Raw genomic sequence first — 15,597 nt, 5'->3', positions numbered from 1 at the left:
TTTTTCGATGTATGAAGAGTTTCATCAATAATGTAATATATTATAGTTTACACAACTGAAACTTCAGCCACATCATGAACACTCAGTTATTTGCATTGTTTCCTAGAAGATCAAAATGACATCATGGAAAACAATGAAGAAATTAAGGAATGAAGAAATGTACCTCTTCAAAAAAAGAGACTTTTACGTCTGTCTTTTTAAATCAAAAAGAGAAATTTACCAACACTTTTAAAAGAAAGAGTGAAATCAGCAATGACACTGTTTATATGTTTGGTATTTTTTTATTGAATTGTTAATAAGTGTACCCACAATTTATTTATGTATGTGTTTTAGAATAACTTTATTTAAATCCACTAACGGATCAATTTGCGATTGCATCTCTATTTATTCATATGCAGGCAATGTTTTATATTCCACATTTACGAGTGTAATGTGTTTGAATATGCTGCAATGTTCATAATTCGTGACGTCATGAAGTTTGTGAAAGGACTGCATGGCTTCCACCAGCAGGGGGAGCCTTTGAGTGAGGGAAACTCCCCCAATGAAAACGTTGTTGTTCCTCTGGTACGCTCCGCCCTCTCGCCCTCCCGCCCTCACAAAAGAACACGTGCTTCATGTGCTCCATTTTAATTCAGGAAAGACTGTTAAGATTCTCTCAACCACAAAGAGAGAGGGAGGCTCCTCTGCTCCAACAGCTTATTATTGTTTCTCTCTCGGTGAATGTACTGAGCAATCAACAAATGTCCTCTCCTTATGTTGAAAGGACCGCCATGTTTTAGACTTTATATTACAACCTTTTCATTCTCCGATAACATTTTGACATCAGACAACTGGACAAAAGTTTAAGTTGTTTAGCTGGGCTGCACAAATACACAAGTATCATGATATTTGCAGGGAAAGAAATGTTGTTTATTTTAAACAATAATCCTTTCTGTTCGATGTCATTTGGTCATTCAGAGCTCGTTAACCCTGTCTCATTTGACATGCAAAATTTTGGACATAAATATTTCAGTGTTTCCCTGAATCTCCTTGACTATACTGTCTCCATCCGTCTATCTATGTGAACTCGGTGTAAATATGAATTCAACGCTGTGTTTGCTGGGTTTCTGCATGCCGGACCGATGTGGAGCTCGACGGAGGGTTAGGCCTACTGATGTGTGGCGGAGCAGCTGAATGATTAACCCAGTTAACCCCAGACAAAGAAGCTTGTTTCCATAGTTACCAGAGTTTGGAAGAACTATAAGTACCGGAGAAGCCTTCGCATGAGCAGACAGCACCTTCCCGTGCAGACCCTCAACGTCAGCAACAGGACTTCAGAATCATGGTGAGCTTCACAGTTTCTCGCTCTGTCCCAATGTGTGAATGTGTAAACTGACCTCAGCTTGTTGTGCTCCTCCAGCGCGAGTGTCTCTCTATCCATGTCGGTCAGGCTGGCGTTCAAATGGGCAACGCCTGCTGGGAGCTGTACTGCCTGGAGCACGGCATCCAGCCGGACGGCCAGATGCCCAGCGACAAGACCATCGGAGGAGGAGACGACTCCTTCAACACCTTCTTCAGTGAAACCGGAGCCGGCAAACACGTCCCCAGAGCCGTGTTCGTGGACCTGGAGCCGACAGTCATCGGTAAGATGCCAAACTATTGGAATAGGTCTTTCAACAACTAATTGGATCTGTGAATGATTTTATTCCGATTTCTTACAATTGCTCCACAGATGAGGTCCGTACAGGAACCTACCGCCAGCTGTTTCACCCCGAGCAGCTGATCACCGGCAAGGAGGATGCTGCCAACAACTACGCCCGCGGTCACTACACCATCGGGAAGGAGATCATCGACCTGGTTCTCGATAGGACACGTAAGCTGGTGAGTTGACCTGCAACAACTTCTGGTTTTACTTCAGGTGTCATGAGACGCAGAGTGAAGATGAATTGTTTCCCTGCAGGCTGACCAGTGCACGGGGCTCCAAGGGTTCCTCATCTTCCACGCCTTCGGAGGAGGAACCGGCTCCGGCTTCACCTCCCTCCTGATGGAGCGTCTCTCCGTCGACTACGGCAAGAAGTCCAAGCTGGAGTTCGCCATCTACCCGGCGCCGCAGATCTCCACGGCCGTGGTGGAGCCCTACAACTCCATCCTGACCACCCACACCACCTTGGAGCACTCCGACTGCGCCTTCATGGTGGACAACGAGGCCATCTACGACATCTGCCGCAGGAACCTGGACATCGACCGCCCCTCGTACACCAACCTCAACCGGCTGATCGGCCAGATCGTGTCCTCCATCACCGCCTCCCTGCGCTTCGACGGCGCCCTGAACGTGGACCTGACGGAGTTCCAGACCAACCTGGTGCCCTACCCTCGTATCCACTTCCCTCTGGCCACCTACGCCCCGGTCATCTCCGCCGAGCGGGCCTACCACGAGCAGATCACCGTGGCTGAGATCACCAACGCCTGCTTCGAGCCCGCCAACCAGATGGTAAAGTGCGACCCCCGCCACGGGAAGTACATGGCGTGCTGCCTGCTGTACCGCGGAGACGTGGTGCCCAAAGACGTCAACTCGGCCATCGCCACCATCAAGACCAAGCGCAGCATCCAGTTCGTGGACTGGTGCCCCACCGGCTTCAAGGTGGGCATCAACTACCAGCCCCCCACCGTGGTGCCCGGAGGAGACCTGGCCAAGGTGCAGCGGGCCGTGTGCATGCTGAGCAACACCACCGCCATCGCCGAGGCCTGGGCCCGCCTGGACCACAAGTTCGACCTGATGTACGCCAAGCGGGCCTTCGTCCACTGGTACGTGGGGGAGGGGATGGAGGAGGGGGAGTTCTCAGAGGCCAGAGAGGACATGGCCGCCCTGGAGAAGGACTACGAGGAGGTGGGCACCGACAGCGTCGGGGACGAAGGAGAGGAAGGGGAGGAATACTAAGAGTTTAAAGCAAGGTGTTGCATATATTCACAAAACCAAGCCAGTTGTATCACAGATGTAACCAGACAGAAACAATACTTCAAAGTAAAGATATAAAATAAAGAAAACCTGCAAAGCATTTGTGTGTTTTATTTGTGCTGAAAGCTCCCACTAAAGGTAATAAATTCTCTCATGAACCAATAAGAAGCCGAGCAGGAATGTTGCTTCCACCTCCTCCCTATTGTGTGCTGATGAGTAGTTTCTCCCCCTAACTCTATGTTACGATCAGCTGCCCCCAAAGATCAAACAGACCTGAGAACAGTTACTCGGGAAACTACATGTGAGGGTATTCAGGCAGCGCTGACTTGGCAAAGGGAAGCAGTGTGTTGTTCTGTCTCCAAGGTTACCTTCAGACGCAGAGGTGAAACTTATAACAGACATTTCATCTCAAACAATGGAGCACAGTGTAGTAACAAAATGGTTTTTGACACCAACTAAGATCTCTCTCTTGTTGGGAAGGCAACGGCACCTGACCTTCATTGGGAAGGTTTTTATTCAGCTTTTAAAGACCGTTGATCAACCAATACCCATCGAGTAGCTAGGGAAGATCTTTGAAAACATTATTGAAATCTCTTGGGGGAAATTCCACAGGCATAACTCCTAATCCTTTGGTAATCTCGCTTTAAGTATTGCATGCATCCCCCTTTCTTGGCCTGTAATAAACTTCTGGAAATATCCAAACCACACATTGATGCTCTGCAACCTGCTGCAAAACAAACATGGAACCCAGAACATTCCCTGCCCTCCAGAGAAGCATTCTCTGATGTAACTCCCAGCAGGCAGTCTGCTTCTTTTGCTTTGCAAATGAATGTGGACCAAACTTGCAATGCAACGGTGGTCCGTAACAAAGGCCTTTTCAGGTCACTCTGGGGAAGGTGTCTGCTTTCCTTCTTCTGCAGAGAAAGAGAACGGAGGCTCAGAATGAGCCATGTTTACTGTGGTTTACGCCTTTTAATTTAAACGCTGCTCCATTAGAATGTTTTATGGTTGTCTTGTAACTGAGAAGTCACAAGTTTGACCCAACGGCAGGCAGATAAACCACCTGTGTGGGCAACTTTGAACCCCCACCTGTTCGCTGCAACGACTAAACCTAAAAGGTGAAACTGGAGGAGAAGGCGGACAGTTCAGACTCATATTTCATAGCCACTCTGGTCTTTGTTGGTGGCTGCTCATCCGTGTCCCAACGGCCGTTGTGATCCGAGCACGGGAGCACACCAGCTGATTTTCTTTTTTTTATGCTCTTCCTCCTCATCTTTTGTTAAAGGAGCTGGTGTTTGCTTCTCCAGCTCCTCCAGTTACCACAACATGCCAGACTGTTGCCTAGAGATGCTGCGCTATAAAGCAGCTCGGCTGCATTTGCAAGTGACACAACATCCCCAGCCACTCATCTCAGGTGAACGAGGGACCACTAGAGCAACGAAAACATGGTGAGGACCTCTTTATTTTATGTTTAGGTGCCACACATGAGCCAACTGTACAAGAGATATGTGAAAAACACCGTAGGAAGACATATTAGCTTCATATCACTGTATGCTATATTATCTGAAAGGGTAATTAGTGACAGAGAACATGAAACTCAGCAGCTCTTTTTGGAGTAAAAAGTCAAAGACTTGTTAGATTATGGAGGTGCAAAGTGATCGTTGATATGAATGATACAGCTGATTATTGGTTTCTTTTATTTCGTTGTTTTTCTTGACATCTGAACCACTTGCCTCTGCAGCGTGAATGTATCTCCGTCCATGTCGGCCAAGCCGGAGTTCAGATAGGCAACGCCTGCTGGGAGCTGTACTGCCTGGAGCACGGCATCCAGCCGGACGGCCAGATGCCCAGCGACAAGACCATCGGAGGAGGAGACGACTCCTTCAACACCTTCTTCAGTGAAACCGGAGCCGGCAAACACGTCCCCAGAGCCGTGTTCGTGGACCTGGAGCCGACAGTCATCGGTAAGATGCCAAACTATTGGAATAGGTCTTTCAACAATTAGATCTGTGAATGATTTTATTGAGATTTCTCACCGTTGCTCCACAGATGAGGTCCGTACAGGAACCTACCGCCAGCTGTTTCACCCCGAGCAGCTGATCACCGGCAAGGAGGATGCTGCCAACAACTACGCCCGCGGTCACTACACCATCGGGAAGGAGATCATCGACCTGGTTCTCGACAGGATTCGTAAGCTGGTGAGTTGACCTGCAACAACTTCTGGTTTTACTTCAGGTGTCATGAGACGCAGAGTGAAGATGAATTGTTTCCCTGCAGGCTGACCAGTGCACGGGGCTCCAAGGGTTCCTCATCTTCCACTCCTTCGGAGGAGGAACCGGCTCCGGCTTCACCTCCCTCCTGATGGAGCGTCTCTCCGTCGACTACGGCAAGAAGTCCAAGCTGGAGTTCGCCATCTACCCGGCGCCGCAGATCTCCACGGCCGTGGTGGAGCCCTACAACTCCATCCTGACCACCCACACCACCCTGGAGCACTCTGACTGCGCCTTCATGGTGGACAACGAGGCCATCTACGACATCTGCCGCAGGAACCTGGACATCGACCGCCCCTCGTACACCAACCTCAACCGGCTCATCAGCCAGATCGTGTCCTCCATCACCGCCTCCCTGCGCTTCGACGGCGCCCTGAACGTGGACCTGACGGAGTTCCAGACCAACCTGGTGCCCTACCCTCGTATCCACTTCCCTCTGGCCACCTACGCCCCGGTCATCTCCGCCGAGCGGGCCTACCACGAGCAGATCACCGTGGCTGAGATCACCAACGCCTGCTTCGAGCCCGCCAACCAGATGGTGAAGTGCGACCCCCGCCACGGGAAGTACATGGCGTGCTGCCTGCTGTACCGCGGAGACGTGGTGCCCAAAGACGTCAACTCGGCCATCGCCACCATCAAGACCAAGCGCAGCATCCAGTTTGTGGACTGGTGCCCCACCGGCTTCAAGGTGGGCATCAACTACCAGCCCCCCACCGTGGTGCCCGGAGGAGACCTGGCCAAGGTGCAGCGGGCCGTGTGCATGCTGAGCAACACCACCGCCATCGCCGAGGCCTGGGCCCGCCTGGACCACAAGTTCGACCTGATGTACGCCAAGCGGGCCTTCGTCCACTGGTACGTGGGGGAGGGGATGGAGGAGGGGGAGTTCTCAGAGGCCAGAGAGGACATGGCCGCCCTGGAGAAGGACTATGAGGAGGTGGGCACCGACAGCGTCGGGGACGAAGGAGAGGAAGAGGGCGAGGAATATTAAATTTAAAATAAACAAAACCCACAATGATTAGGATTAGGAAGTAGAGTGTTGTTGAGGAATTTTCATTATTCACATTAAGATCCACTCTTCATGTCAACAGGTGTGCTTAAATTTTACACTGATATTCTTTATTTAACAGATTTTCTATCAACACATGTCAAGCCATGAATTATCTGCAAAGGTCATCTATAAAGAGAGATTAAGAGGAACTCACTGTCAAGATACCATCTTTCCTGTGCCTTTGTCTGGAACAATAAACTGCGACATGTTCACATTGGTGTACTTTAATGTCCGTGTCAACACAACACAGCCCTGGATCCCACTGCATAACACATGCTGCATTAACTCCTGTCACCTCCTTGATACGCACTGAACATTTAAGCCTAAATCCTCCACACAGCATGTGCAATGCCTTGTATAACACAAACACCTCAGGATTAACCCTGTAAGACCCAAGCATAGAAATAATATCTAAAACTTTTTTTTTTTAAGTCAGATGATGTTGTAAGAGTCTTCTGATGCAGATAATGAAGGATTAATTTTAAAAAAATGTTTTTGTAAGTTTTTAGGAAAGCGTTGTAATATTGCAACGTTGGGCCTAGTTGGTAGCAGAATTTCAGCATTTGCTCTCCTTGCTGGTGGCATTCTGAAACAATAGTTAGAGAATGTTCAAGTATAACTAATTCCAATGCAAATTAATCCTATTCAGGCAATACACTCCACTGATGGCACACAATACTGTCTGGCTAGCCTAATGTGCTCTCTACTTAGGAAAATACAACCCCCCCAGAACTCTTGCATCCCCATATTCCAGAACATTTACACCTCTCCCTGAACAATGCATTATAAATGCAACCACCATATTCCAGAACATGCACACCTCTCCCTGAACAAGGCATTATAAATGCAACCCCCACATTCCAGAACATTTACACCTCTCCCTGAACAATGCATTATAAATGAAACCCCCACATTACAAAACATTTACCCTCTCCGTGACCAATGCAAAATACATGCAACTCCCACATTCCAAATCATTTACAACTTGTCCCTGAACAACCATCCTCCAAAGCATTCTACACACATTATCTGGCTTGTGTAACAAGGAGATATTTGGGCAAACCAACAAAGTCCAGATAAAAAAAACAGTTGACTATATCTCACTGCGAACATAGAAATAACATAGGGTTTGGGTTACCCTAACCCATTTAGAATTATTCAAATATGGTCTAAACTTAAAATTATAACAAATAACCCTTTTGTAAAGTGTGAATCATCAAATACATTATATTTATCCTGTATCTGAACATCCGAGAAGTGGAATGTCTCCATGAAGTGTGCAAGGTGCACCTGCTATTTTAGCTACCATTTTCACCCAACGTTGTAAAATTACAACAATGACATAACAAGCTGAAAATCTAATGTGATGCATTAATTCCACAATAACTTAGTATTTACATGAACTACATATTCTAACAATCACCCAAAAAAATATTTCATGGAATTTACATTCTTCAATGTTGATATAACCAGTTGAATGAAACAAGGAGATGTGCTTCCGGGAAAGTTTGCAGGTAGAGTGAGTTCATGGCCTTATGGCCACACCTATATACACATTTACAATCCAATGGCATTGCAAGGCAAGACAATAGGACCCATTGACTATGTAAATATGGTCTTTCCCCAAAAAACGTTTTTGCAAATGTGTTTTTTAGAGAGATAAAAGTGACGTTGTAATATTACAACGAGGGGTCTTACAGGGTTAAACCAGGATTCTTTAGCGATGCTCGGAATAGGTTCAAGTCTTCACAACAAATATATGAATAATAGGTGATAATCTATTTGTATTATTTTAACAGTAAATCAAATTTTGTCTTGATGACAACATTATAGAAAAGGGGTTCAATTTACTTTTTTTATTGATAGCTTTCTACATATTGCTAAAGTTATGTGTATTGTTTTCAATTTTAACTGTCAAAAAGTAATTTAGCTTTATTGTCACTTTTTCAATGTGTGCAAACATAAAGAAGAAATTGTCCAACATGATTAGAAAAAAAGAAGAAAAGAAAGAAAAAAAATATATATACCTATTAAAAATATATATATATATATATATTTTTTATTCATGTTTTTTAAAATATAAATATCATATAACTTTACCTAGTAATGAATTATATTGGAAGTGAATTGGATTCATGCTGCCTTCAGGGACCACTCCGACATTCCCGACTGCAAATTGAGAGATTACAAATACGACTCAATTCTTGTGCCTTTCCGAGTAAAGTAACCATAAAACAGAGTCTTTTGTTGCTGTGTGTTTGCTTCGTGCTACAAATAATTGTTAAACTGCTATTAGTATTCATGATATGACGTGACAATAAGACTATTAATCGATGTAACATAAACCCCCCAAATTATAGTAATACTGTATAAATAATAAAGGGACAGATCCGATTCAACTCAATATCTCCAGAGCAGCTTAACTGTAGTTTGTGCCTCAGGTGATGATCATTATTATATTTTATATTTTGCATTTATAATAACATTTTGAGTCTCAGAAGTCTTTAATTTGACAGCAAATAACATAGAGGTCAACATAAAAACACTCATTAATGTTAGTTGAATGTAATCATCTGTGCAGAGTGTCAAATATGAAAATAATGACGATATAAAAGGCACAAATGTCGACTAATAATTTCCATGCCTCCGATAAAAAATTATCGATTCCAATTCCCTTTAAATTATGCAGCTAAACTTTAGGATACGGAACATTTCGAGCCGTACCCGAATGCAGCAGCGCCAAACGTTCACTTCGGTCCAGAGGAAATTCAAACCGCCGCTTTAGCTCCGCCTCCTTTGAAAAAGTAATAAATACAGGAGCTCCACTGCCGCTTCTCACAACTATCTTCAGCCACCGATTCTTTAACGTCGGAAAGAAGCAAAATTAAACAGCCGAAAAAATGGTAAGTTTTTCGTTGGAACTACGTTTGAAAAAAACACGGTTGTTATTTAAAAAATATGTTTTATTTTTTTATTCGAAGAAAAATATTATGTTTCGAAAACAAAAAGATTATTCGCACGGCTCAATACCTATCATTTAAAGCTATATATTAATAGTGAATAACGTTATATGGGTTTTAACCCACCGCCACCCCCGAAAATGATGTACAAATGCATAATTAATATAAACCCGACTGTTCTCGGTTATCATCTCGCGGGTGTGGCTCACTAAACCGAAGCCAGATGAGCGACCGTTATTTTGCTGGTGCACTTTTGGTTAAAAATGTACTGTTTTATTTGACGTTAAATCGTTAACAATGAAATATAGTATAAATATAGTTTAACTGTATGGCATAAAACAGTGCCCGCGGGACAATAATGGCGGCATCGGATACCGCCCTGTCCCTAAATGCGACACAAAGGTGTGGCTCTGCAGCAGTGCGGATGAGGAGAGCCTCTTTCTGCCTCCATGCAGGTTGTTGTGTGTTCACTCTCCTCCCTGCTGAGGGTCTGCTGGTCCTCTCCCGGGAGGGAGGGGCAGCGCGGCAGCGTTCACCCGCCATGCGACCGCAGTCGCAGGGTGACTCATCAGTCTGTATCCACCCTGCAGAAAGTCACCGCCCGGGGCGAGGGCTTGTACAAACGGCCTGCTCAAGGCCGCTTGCATTACTGGATGCTTTCTTTTTTTCTTTTTTACGACATTATGAACAATACGGTTTTTATTGTTCAGTAAATCTGCCATTTAGTCTTTGTCCGCCCCCCCCCCTATAGATGCCCACAAAGGCATCATGTCTAGACTGTATCCTTCATTGCTAAATGGCCATTTTCTGACTTTTTATAGACGGAACAAACAATGTACAACACATTTTAGAGCAATAGGAAGCACATAATAGATAATACATATGTAAATGTCCTAATGACTGCAGCTAATTATTAGTGTCTGCCTCCTCTCTGCAGCGTGAGTGTATTTCTATGCATATCGGCCAAGCCGGAGTCCAGATGGGCAACGCCTGCTGGGAGCTGTACTGCCTGGAGCACGGCATCCAGCCGGACGGCCGGATGCCCAGCGACAAGACCATCGGAGGAGGAGACGACTCCTTCAACACCTTCTTCAGTGAAACCGGAGCCGGCAAACACGTCCCCAGAGCCGTGTTCGTGGACCTGGAGCCGACAGTCATCGGTAAGATGCCAAACTATTGGAATAGGTCTTTCAACAATTAGATCTGTGAATGATTTTATTGAGATTTTTCACCGTTGCTCCACAGATGAGGTCCGTACAGGAACCTACCGCCAGCTGTTTCACCCCGAGCAGCTGATCACCGGCAAGGAGGATGCTGCCAACAACTACGCCCGCGGTCACTACACGGTCGGCAAGGAGATAATCGACATAGTTCTCGACAGGACACGCAAGCTGGTGAGCAACAATCTCCAACTATCATGTAGTCGTTTTGATTGAGACCTCAGTGATGACAACTAGAATATTTAGCAAGGATTTTAGATAGTGTGGCTACGACTGAGGTATTTATTTATTTATATGAATACAAATTATATGTACATAAAAATAATGATACTTTAAAAAAAAATGTTTTAATATATATTTTATTCATATATAAAAATAATAAAAAATATTCGGAGAAATACATTTTTTAAATATAAATACAAATATTTTTGTATATAAATAAAATGGTCTATATATAAAAATACATTAAAAGAAATATGAATAAATACTTTTAGGAAAATTATATATATGTGTATATATTTCTATTTAGGTGGTCCCTTAGTGCTCCAAAGTGTTTTCCCCAGAGACTCTGAGCTGCTCCGCATCGAGGCACCGAATAACACGTCACCTCCTGTTTTATCCCTGCAGGCTGACCAGTGCACGGGGCTCCAAGGGTTCCTCATCTTCCACTCCTTCGGAGGAGGAACCGGCTCCGGCTTCACCTCCCTCCTGATGGAGCGTCTCTCCGTCGACTACGGCAAGAAGTCCAAGCTGGAGTTCGCCATCTACCCGGCGCCGCAGATCTCCACGGCCGTGGTGGAGCCCTACAACTCCATCCTGACCACCCACACCACCCTGGAGCACTCTGACTGCGCCTTCATGGTGGACAACGAGGCCATCTACGACATCTGCCGCAGGAACCTGGACATCGAGCGCCCGTCATACACCAACCTCAACCGGCTGATCGGCCAGATCGTGTCCTCCATCACGGCCTCCCTGCGCTTCGACGGCGCCCTGAACGTGGACCTGACGGAGTTCCAGACCAACCTGGTGCCCTACCCTCGTATCCACTTCCCTCTGGCCACCTACGCCCCGGTCATCTCCGCCGAGCGGGCCTACCACGAGCAGATCACCGTGGCTGAGATCACCAACGCCTGCTTCGAGCCCGCCAACCAGATGGTGAAGTGCGACCCCCGCCACGGGAAGTACATGGCGTGCTGCCTGCTGTACCGCGGAGACGTGGTGCCCAAAGACGTCAACGCCGCCATCGCCACCATCAAGACCAAGCGCAGCATCCAGTTCGTGGACTGGTGCCCCACCGGCTTCAAGGTGGGCATCAACTACCAGCCCCCCACCGTGGTGCCCGGAGGAGACCTGGCCAAGGTGCAGCGGGCCGTGTGCATGCTGAGCAACACCACCGCCATCGCCGAGGCCTGGGCCCGCCTGGACCACAAGTTCGACCTGATGTACGCCAAGCGGGCCTTCGTCCACTGGTACGTGGGGGAGGGGATGGAGGAGGGGGAGTTCTCAGAGGCCAGAGAGGACATGGCCGCCCTGGAGAAGGACTACGAGGAGGTCGGCACCGACAGCGTCGGGGAGGAGGATGAAGGAGAGGAGTACTAGGTCCAGAACGTCGGCAGCTTGCTGTGGCCAAACCAAACGTCTCAATTGGACTCATTCCTTTAGATTCTGCACATTGCAGCGAGCTACATGATTGTCATTCCTCATTTAAAATCCAAACGAATAAACGGAACATGAAGTCATCCTGTTGTCTGGCGTTTACTTCAAAGAGCAGTGACAGTTGTTGGGTGTCTTTCTTCAGATTTAAATCTAGAGGATATGATCCAGGCAGGGGGCAGTTTTTGCCTCCACTGAAATCCAGGGGCATTCACACAAATCTTTACAGGAAGTCAGTCACACCAGCGATTGCAGCGCTTACACACGAAAATATTTAATAATCTCACAAATACAAAATAGCATTTTTTTAAAGGTTTTTTTCTGACTTTGCATGAGGGAAAAACAACACATCTGGCAGGCTGGGGACGGCACACGGAGAGATGGTGTCCGTCACGAGGAGGAAGCTACAGACGAGCAGCTCCCACAAATGGGAAAGATGAGCTGTAAACTCGCTTTGGCTTAAAGAAAAACTCATACTTCCGAAATGTCCTCTCTGTATTGTTCGTGCATGTTCAAAAACATCAGTATTTATTTTTCTGTGAAACGTGCCGATTTGAACCCGCTTCACCATAGTACTGGCGTTGCATCCCATAATACTGGAGGATCGCGTGCCATAAGCTCCCTGACGTGGTCATAGAGGGGGTTTACTCTGCAGCGGGTGTGGAGAGGAGAGGACACCGCCTCGGTGGAGGGGTCTGATATCACAACAAATACTCAGTGTATTCTTAATAAAAACACACATTACTCCTCTGTTTCTACCTCATTTTAGAACTGAAATGTTTGACGTTACCGCAAAGGAGATGTGTAGAGATATACACATACCTGTGTGTGTATGTATATATATAATTTATATTTATATAAATATTATATATATAAATAATATATTATTTAAATATATATTTAATATATAAAAATATATATATATATATATAAATTTATTAAATATATATAAATATATATACACACACACACACAGACTTTAAGTAAATTAAAGAATGTGAATGTGAATTATTCTACTCCCCATTTGCCAACTATTTCCAATGAAAAGGTAAAGAACATCAGAATTAATAAATAAGAAGTTCAACATAATTGTGTAAAGTCTTGAAAACACATGAACCAGAATTTAGGAGAAACTACTTCCTTTCAATCATTTTATTTTAAGTTTCTACAAGTTACACCAGACAATTAAAACCGAATAAATAAAAAATTGCAAAACAACCAACTATACGGACAATCAGACAAGGAAGAAAAATAAATAAAAAACAACAACAACATAAATCATCATCTTCCATATTGAACCAACTATAACCATCATTCATAGAGTCACTTGGGTCCCAAGATTGCAAAACGTCTTCTTATGGTTTCGGCATAGTCCTCGCCAATAAAATCCATAAAAGGATTCCAGACGGAAAAGAACCCGTTTATGTCTCCTTGGAGGACGTGCGTGAGTCTTTCCAGTGGCAGCAGCTGGAGGACATTGTGAAGCCAACTACAGACAGACGGTGTGGTGCTGTCCATCCACTGCAATTTACTACAACCAAAGTAAATTATAAATCCATAGTTTTACTTCAATAAACACAGCAACACATGGCTTTACTTCCCCCCCTACCGCTTCCTCCAGTTGGTATCTCCCGGACCTATAAATCGGTGGTCATGGACCTTGGGAACTATTTTGCCAGATCACCCTGAGAAGAGGAGGCAGGTTCCAGAGATCCCTGGGAGGAAGAGACCAGTAACAGGTAGGTTGTTGCAATACATACACACGCACCACACACTCACTGCATGTCTGCAGCCACATGGCTATGTTTTACGCAGTAACAAATGGGACACTCCCTGCATTTCCTGACTTTTAGCAGGGAGATCAATGGACCACTTTGTGTTGGTGTAGCCATGTGCTCAGACATGCACTCTACAACATACATCCACACACGTGTGTGAGAGGTGGGGTTCCTTTACCCCGCCTCTCACACACCATCTCTATTCCAGGTCCCTGGACGGTGTGCAGCTGTTGGTCTGTAACTCGCCAATGGACATGGAGCTGACCCCCAACGTGGCGGTGAGAGGGCGGAGGAGCCGCTGCAGAAGGAGGCCGGAGGAGCCGCTGCAGGAGGCCCGAGCAGTGCGGCGAGACTCTGCTGCCCCCTGCGGGATAGAAAGAATACTGCAGCAGTCTTTTGGTTATATTTACAAGGTCTGTTTCTGCAATGAAGTTAAACTTTTTAATTCATTCTGATGTTCTTCTACCTTTAAACACTGTTCATGACTTCTGTGTTTTTACTTTTCAGAGTCGTTTATGGTTTTCATGATTCTGCCCCGCTGCAGAGAAACGCGGAGAGAATGTGAAGTGGTGCTCTTCGCAATAAAACATCTTTGATGGGCGTGTCGCGTCGCGTCTTGGCCAATCAGTGTTCAGATGTCGACAGTGTTAGGGAAGTTAGGTTAGCGTGAATGTTAGCCGCTAAATCTGCTGCTGTCACGCTGCACGATGCTAACAAGGTACCCGTATGTTAAACACGATGTGATTTAGCATATTTTTTGTATCGATACTTCATTAAAAGAGCGCGAAAAGATGCCAGGAGTGAAATGTTTCAGTTGTTTGTCTCAACGCAGACAGTCTGTAAAGTTCTGTAACTCTCCAGCTGCTCATCCTGATGAACTCTGGATCATCTGCTCAGACTAACGGCCTCATAGTGGATCATCAACGCCATGATGGCGCCATGTAGTTTCATTCATATCTGGCTGTATTAATAATATTACTGCCATTTGTTAAAGTAACATTATGCAACAATTGTACCTTAAAATAACAGCTTGAAAAAAATGGTGCCGCAACAATGACTTTTAATATGGCGATTTGCGGCTCCGCCATCGGGGGTCTGTGGGGAAATAACTCCGCTATGTAGGATTCTGGGGCCGCCCGATCCGGGGCGGATGTACTTCCACCTGCTTTCTGGCAGTGATTACGCAATGTCATATAGTGCCAGTCCACGCTCGCAGCTACAGTATAAGGGCGAAGCAAGCGAAGTCTCTTGTAATGAATTTCACGTTCCAATGTAAATTATGAATATGTAGCTTTTTGGTGTCGTCAACAATATTGTATTGATCACACGTACTCAACATTTAGAAAACAACGTATTTTAGCAACCCTGTGACGTGGCTGTCAATCACAGTGTGCCACCGTGCGTGCTGGTCGAGGGGGCGTGCCTGTGATTGGCGGGGTTAACCTGTCGGAAAACGGGAGTTAAGGGTGGTTGTTTCGAGCTGCTGAGCTGAGAGAGGAGCAGCTGTCTGTGTTGGTGGATGCCCAATAAAGTGAGGATTAATAACGTCGTCCGGTCTCCGTGTCATCAGTGCCATAACGTCCGAGACGTTGCAGTGTATAGGCTGAAAACGCGATCGGTTTTTCATCTAAACTAAATGTTGTCATTCTTTTTGTTATTTTAGCATTCATCTCCGATATCACAATGAATAAAACTATGCAGTCATATTCATGTAAAATCTTTGAATATTC

At 45.6% G+C, this 15,597-nt stretch overlaps 3 protein-coding genes and 1 long non-coding RNA gene across 6 annotated transcripts; all 4 read left to right on the top strand.

The window, feature by feature from the left end:
• The first annotated feature begins 358 nt into the window (after window positions 1–358).
• LOC130204757 (tubulin alpha chain) lies at window positions 359–3,035 on the top strand. Of its 2 annotated transcripts, XM_056431718.1 has the most exons (4): window positions 359–1,324; window positions 1,400–1,622; window positions 1,712–1,860; window positions 1,940–3,035. In XM_056431718.1, exons 1-4 carry the CDS (start codon window positions 1,322–1,324, stop codon window positions 2,915–2,917), a joined length of 1,353 nt encoding a protein of 450 aa, XP_056287693.1. In that variant the 5' UTR covers window positions 359–1,321; the 3' UTR covers window positions 2,918–3,035. The 2 variants fall into 2 exon arrangements, with proteins under 2 accessions (XP_056287693.1, XP_056287694.1); XM_056431719.1 differs by having other exon boundaries at window positions 359–1,622.
• A 1,728-nt stretch (window positions 3,036–4,763) lies between these two features.
• Window positions 4,764–6,193, top strand: LOC130204359 (tubulin alpha-1B chain-like). 2 transcript variants are annotated; one of them, XM_056431024.1, is made up of 3 exons: window positions 4,764–4,899; window positions 4,985–5,133; window positions 5,213–6,193. In XM_056431024.1, exons 1-3 carry the CDS (start codon window positions 4,779–4,781, stop codon window positions 6,191–6,193), a joined length of 1,251 nt encoding a protein of 416 aa, XP_056286999.1. In that variant the 5' UTR covers window positions 4,764–4,778. The 2 variants fall into 2 exon arrangements, with proteins under 2 accessions (XP_056286999.1, XP_056287000.1); XM_056431025.1 differs by having other exon boundaries at window positions 4,764–4,906; window positions 4,941–5,133.
• A 2,905-nt stretch (window positions 6,194–9,098) lies between these two features.
• Window positions 9,099–12,175, top strand: LOC130204229 (tubulin alpha chain). The gene is made up of 4 exons (XM_056430787.1): window positions 9,099–9,156; window positions 10,151–10,373; window positions 10,459–10,607; window positions 11,061–12,175. Exons 1-4 carry the CDS (start codon window positions 9,154–9,156, stop codon window positions 12,033–12,035), a joined length of 1,350 nt encoding a protein of 449 aa, XP_056286762.1. The 5' UTR covers window positions 9,099–9,153; the 3' UTR covers window positions 12,036–12,175.
• Window positions 12,176–13,232: 1,057 nt separating this feature from the next.
• Window positions 13,233–14,468, top strand: LOC130204230 (uncharacterized). Its single transcript, XR_008833588.1, has 2 exons — window positions 13,233–14,280; window positions 14,375–14,468. It is a non-coding gene; the product is annotated as an uncharacterized LOC130204230 (long non-coding RNA).
• The last annotated feature ends 1,129 nt before the right edge of the window (window positions 14,469–15,597 follow it).

Source organism: Pseudoliparis swirei, chromosome 14 (genome assembly GCF_029220125.1).
Source record: "Pseudoliparis swirei isolate HS2019 ecotype Mariana Trench chromosome 14, NWPU_hadal_v1, whole genome shotgun sequence".
Taxonomy (NCBI): Eukaryota; Metazoa; Chordata; class Actinopteri; order Perciformes; family Liparidae; genus Pseudoliparis; species Pseudoliparis swirei.
Note: the sequence above shows the minus strand (reverse complement) of the source record. Positions and strands in the feature narration are given on the sequence as shown.

Bases quoted from the DNA above. Each gene is read 5' to 3' on its own strand.
- LOC130204757 (XM_056431718.1), top strand. The intron at 1,623-1,711 runs GTAAGATGCCAA...ATTGCTCCACAG, and splicing joins CCTGGAGCCGACAGTCATCG to ATGAGGTCCGTACAGGAACC. The intron at 1,861-1,939 runs GTGAGTTGACCT...GTTTCCCTGCAG, and splicing joins TCGATAGGACACGTAAGCTG to GCTGACCAGTGCACGGGGCT.
- LOC130204359 (XM_056431025.1), top strand. From the start codon at position 4,779: ATGCCCAGCGACAAGACCATCGGAGGAGGAGACGACTCCTTCAACACC. The intron at 4,907-4,940 runs GCCAAACTATTG...TTCAACAATTAG, and splicing joins CCGACAGTCATCGGTAAGAT to ATCTGTGAATGATTTTATTG. The intron at 5,134-5,212 runs GTGAGTTGACCT...GTTTCCCTGCAG, and splicing joins TCGACAGGATTCGTAAGCTG to GCTGACCAGTGCACGGGGCT.
- LOC130204229 (XM_056430787.1), top strand. The intron at 10,374-10,458 runs GTAAGATGCCAA...GTTGCTCCACAG, and splicing joins CCTGGAGCCGACAGTCATCG to ATGAGGTCCGTACAGGAACC. The intron at 10,608-11,060 runs GTGAGCAACAAT...TTATCCCTGCAG, and splicing joins TCGACAGGACACGCAAGCTG to GCTGACCAGTGCACGGGGCT.